This window comes from Malania oleifera, chromosome 13 (genome assembly GCF_029873635.1).
Source record: "Malania oleifera isolate guangnan ecotype guangnan chromosome 13, ASM2987363v1, whole genome shotgun sequence".
Classification (NCBI taxonomy): domain Eukaryota; kingdom Viridiplantae; phylum Streptophyta; class Magnoliopsida; order Santalales; family Ximeniaceae; genus Malania; species Malania oleifera.
Genome location: NC_080429.1, coordinates 17,180,357 through 17,185,562, shown reverse-complemented (window position 1 = coordinate 17,185,562; position 5,206 = coordinate 17,180,357). Strand labels below are relative to the sequence as shown.

The 5,206-nt window shown below is 35.1% G+C and overlaps 1 protein-coding gene across 1 annotated transcript; it reads right to left on the bottom strand.

The window, feature by feature from the left end:
• Window positions 1-1,874: 1,874 nt before the first annotated feature.
• On the bottom strand, window positions 1,875-4,306 carry LOC131146733 (alpha-L-fucosidase 1-like). Its single transcript, XM_058096490.1, has 3 exons — window positions 3,613-4,306; window positions 3,278-3,517; window positions 1,875-2,810 (listed from the first exon to the last, which is right to left on the bottom strand). The coding sequence occupies exons 1-3, from the start codon at window positions 4,158-4,160 to the stop codon at window positions 2,153-2,155; spliced, it is 1,446 nt and encodes a 481-aa protein (XP_057952473.1). The 5' UTR covers window positions 4,161-4,306; the 3' UTR covers window positions 1,875-2,152.
• Window positions 4,307-5,206: the final 900 nt, after the last annotated feature.

Here is a 5,206-nt window from a genome sequence, read left to right as displayed (position 1 = left end):
CACTAGAAGTTTTTAAGCCAATATTTGAGTGGCAATCGCTTGCCATGACCTGGCAGTCGCCTGTCATAGAAGAAACTCACAACACAGAATACTGGCAGTCGCCTGGCATGACCACTCAAGTGCCTGGCTATGTTCAGGCAATCGCCTGACACCCTACTGCCTCTTTAAAAAAATTCTTCATTTTATTTGGCAGTCACCTGCCACATGAAGGCAGATGCTTGGCCCTTTTGTTTTTAAAAACTTTTCTTTTTAAAAACCCTTCTTTTCTTCAATTTGAAAAACATACTTTAGGATTTTTCTAAAAATATGTTTCTAAGTTTCTTTTGATTTTATGAGAGCTTCAATTCAATTTATACTTGAAATTAACTTGAAGTACTTTCATAAAACATCCTTAAAACTTTATTCCTTTGATCTTCAAGTAAGTCCTTGTTCTTTCATCATCTTTGAGTTTCTGATCTTTTCTTTAAGCTTTCATTAAGTTATCTTTAATCCTCATGCTCTTCAAGATCTTTTTTGATTCATAAACTTTATCATCCTTTTGAACTTTGTCACTACCTTTAAGTTTTGCCTTTTTCCTAAAAAACTTTCACTTAAACCACATTAAACATATCATGATTTGTTATCATCAAAATAAGAATTGTAAGCCTTGTTAGGCCAACAATTCCGTTTTTAATTCTTCTTATAAATGATGTCGGATAAAGATCATGGCTTTAGCGCGATCTTGTTGGGATGCGGTATTTCCATCTAATATTGTATTTCCTAAGTTCATTGCATTCAAATGGATTTCTACATCAAGAATCCATGAGAGATAGTTGTTGCATTTGATGTTAAGGGGAACAAACTCAACTTTACTTAGGCTCGACATCTGAATAAATTAACAATAATAAAGCGATTTACAAAAGCAAAGCATACTAATTGAAATAATACAAAAATAGTAATATAATATATATATATATATATATATATATATATATATATATATATATATATATATATAGGAGATGAAAAATATACCCTCTTTAAGAGGTAAATAATTACTATATCTTTTGGAGATTAAATATATTGTCTCTTTAAGAGACTTATCGCTTTGAGAGATTAAATATATAGCCTCTTTAGGAGGACTATTTTACCATCTCTTCTGGAGATTGGTAATATATATATAGACAGTATAGAAATAAAACTAGCCATTGACGCGGTATTAATAAATAAAAATAAAACTGTCTATTAAAGCGGTGTATATACATATATAATAGTTGGGTAGAGTTTCATGTTGATAACGTGTTATAAAATAATACAGAGAAATAGATAAACATGGATAATCAGAAAGTAATGAAGACAAACAAAATAAAATAAAAATAAATAATAAAGAAAAGAGAGACCGGATTTACGTGGTTTGGTTTATACCTACTCCACGGACGGATAAGATCTAAAATCCACTATTTTAAGAGGACTTACAAAATATACTTGACTTTTGTACAAATATCTCAATATTTCACTTTCTCTTTTCTCTCCTACTTATTTCTTTTTTATTTTCTACAAGTTCAATATTTTACACTCTGTATTTTGCACTCTGTACTCTTTATTTTATTTTATTTTTTCTAATCATCTCAATCGGGTGATCCCATTTATATAGCCGTGAGAGGAGCAAGTGAGTTTGTATGATAATAATAATGGATTCACATGCATGGGAAAAAAGATGGAGATGCGGCAGGTACATGGATGGTGACATCCACCATGGGAAACAAGAGAGAGATGGATGGTGACATCCACCATTCACAACATTTTTCCATTTCTAGAGTAAGCAAGTACGCAAAAAGCCACCACGCCCCACCGCAAAACAAAAATTGATGGTGAGTGCTCACGGAGAGAGCATGGATCCCACTTTAATGTTCTTCCTTTATTATCATAACTTGAAGATACAAATCATTTTATTTTATTTTATTTTTTTTTAAATCAACAGGGCAAATGCAAAAACACATGCCCACAACCCCATACTGCACCTTTACATCTTGAATTTTTGTACCACTTTATGCCTTTGTACACCAGAAGACATTGAAACCAAACAAAAAAGGATAAGCCCTTTTGGGCAAAAAGTACAGAAAGGAAAGTGAGCGGTGAGTTTTAGGCTTTTAGGGTTTTGTCCTATTTCAAGTTAATAGGGATCCAAGTGCAGGCCAATCGAAGATATCAAAGGCAACCCACGAGACCCTTTAACTTCAATCCTCACTCTATGGGCTTCAACCACTCCCATCTCAAGCCTGTGAAGCCTCTTGTACCCTACTGTGCTTCCGTGAGCTACCAGCTTCCCGTCTGCATAAACCTTGTGCCGTCCGATCCTTTGACCGAGCCCAATCGCCTCCTGAATCCTCACCACGTTGAATCTGACCCGTTCAATGCCCAAGCATTCGACTTCGATCCAATGCTCTCTTGCGTTTTGGTCTCCAGGGGCCCAATAGGTCCACATATGGTCCCTATCTAGCACGTTTTCTGGCCCAAAATCACTTCCTACTCTTTGGCTGCTAGCCTGTACCGAGCATTTCTCAGCCAAATTTTTTGTAAATATTGTGTCGATGGCTCTTTTGAACTCTTTTAATCTTGTCACATCAATATTTGAAAGAAGCCCGAGTGTGTTTGGTGGCACGTTAAATAATAACACACAATTTCTTCCTACAGACTTGTAGTAAATTTCGAGTAATTTGCTTAGTGGCTTTGGCTTTTGTGATTTGTGCCAAAACCATCCCGGTCGAATCGAAACATCGCATTCGGCAGGCAACCAATCAGTCCCTTTCGGATCACCCGCATTAATATAGCTGCATCATTATTCAAAGACACTTTTTTGGTATGTACTTTTCAAATCAAAATCGCCATTAATGAGCTTGAGTATACCCTAAACGTAACTAGAAAAATTTGTGTCAAATGCTATACCCTAAAGAGTAACTTTGAAAATTTCTGTCAAATGTATTGAACACTGTATTTTTCAAGAGGAAAAAAACTGACTTTAGAGGAAAGCTTACATTGACCCAACTACTTAAAAAGGCAAAAACAAAAAATTTGTCCCTACGACAGAAAATGACACAAGATTTTCTCTACAAATAGTGTGAAATTTCATATATATATATATATATATATATCTATATATATATATATATTATCATTGATTTTCTTGCAAAATCCAAAAAAACAAATAAATAAATAAAGAACCCTTTTGGGTCTAAAATGGAAAACGGGATAAATGAAATTGAGTATTTGTTTAGTTTGGCTTACGGATGGGACATACTCAACAATGCTAGCATTTCCGATGGACAGCGAGGTCCGGTTAATCGTCGACCAACACGTACATCCGGCGAACCCCTTCTCGTTTCCGATCCACCTCACGTCGGGCCCCGCATCGGAAAATATGTTAATTGAGCTCTGCAATTCCTTCACCATCGAAAACCAATCTCCAAAGTAATACGACATGTTCGGCGCATTCGACCCCTTCGCCCCGTCGAACCAAATCTCTCTCACACTCCCATAGCTACAACCAATAGAAATTAAATAAAACCACACATTAGCATAAAAATAAATTTAAAAACAAGTAAGATCGATCAGAGCAGATCTTTCTGTGTTTACTTTCTGAGCAATTCTTGTAATTGGGCCAAGTAGTATTCGTTGTAGGCCTCGTTGTGGCCGTATCTGCGATCGTGTCGATCCCACGGCGAGAGGTACAGGCCGGCGTCGATGCCGCGGGCCTTGGCGGCGTCGACAAACTCCCGGACGACGTCACCGTGGCCGTCCCGCCACGGACTGCTCCGTACTGAGTGGTCGGTGTAGCGAGAAGGCCACAGGCAGAAGCCATCGTGGTGTTTGGCGGTGAGGATGACGAGGGAGAACCCGGCTTCGGCGGCGACGCCGACCCACTGATCAGCGTTCAGCCGAGTGGGGTTGAAGACGGCGGGGCTCTCGCGGCCGGTGCCCCACTCGGAGTCGGTGAAGGTGTTGACGCCGAAGTGAAGGAACATTATGAGCTCTCGCTGCTGCCATTTCAGTTGGGAGAAGGTGGGGAGCGGGAGAACTGGCAGCGGAGGTGGTACGGCGGAGGTGGGGGCGGAGATGGCGAGATTGAATAGATGAATTATCAGCAGTGTAATTACAGTCCAGGAAATTCGAGTTCTACTCATAACGCTGTTCGAATTTTTTATTTTATTTTTTGAGGGGTCGACGAGGAAGAAGGAAGAGATGGAGAAGAAAAAGACAGGAAGAACAGAGAAAAAAGGTGGGGGTAGTGGGTGCTATGAATGATGAGGAGCCAAAACAAAACGTTGGTTGGGAATTGGAATTTGTGGTTCTTTTATTTATACAGGAAATTAATTCTTGGACCTCTCTATTTCTTAAATTTCAAACATATAACTTTATATATTAAATATTAACAAATATAAAATTTATTTATCTCATCTTTATAATTTAGAAAATAGACGCCCGGACAGATCACAGATTGAGGAATAGGCTTCTACATAATTTTTTAGTATATACAAATATTAATTTTTATAAGGTTCAGTAGAAATGTATGTAATTTTTCTACATAAAATTTTAAAAATCTCACATATCTCCTTCCAAATTTCAAACATGTAAATATTTTAAAATTTAATGTAAATATTGTAGAATTTTATGAAAATATTTTCATATCTAGTCAAATTTCATGCCAAGTAAATAGAATCTTAAAACTTCCAAACATACATACTGGTTTTATAAAAAGGTTCTTAATTTTTATTTAAAATTTTTAAAATAATAAAAAAAAAGTGAACTAGTTTTAAATTTTTCAAAAAATATATAATACAAGTGGTTAGGAACATGGTTTTGGGGCGTCGATTTGAATTTGTGTATATTTGAAAGAAAATTTATAATTTTATGTAATATTTTATATAAATTCTTTATAAACTCAATTCTAAATCTCAAATCTACGAGTGTAAGATAAGAAGATAAAAATCTAGAAAATATTAAAATAAATTTAAATTTAAATTTAAATTTATAAATTAAAAAATAGTATTTTGTAATTATTTAAAAATTAAAATATAAAACTATTTCAAATCGTGATAAAATTTTGTATTCTTTATGTGGATGTTATAAAATTGAAAATTTAACTAATTTTTTCAAATTTTTGAAAAATCTAAAAACAAAAAATAAAAAATATTTTTAAAACTTAAACAAACGCTTTCAAATATATATA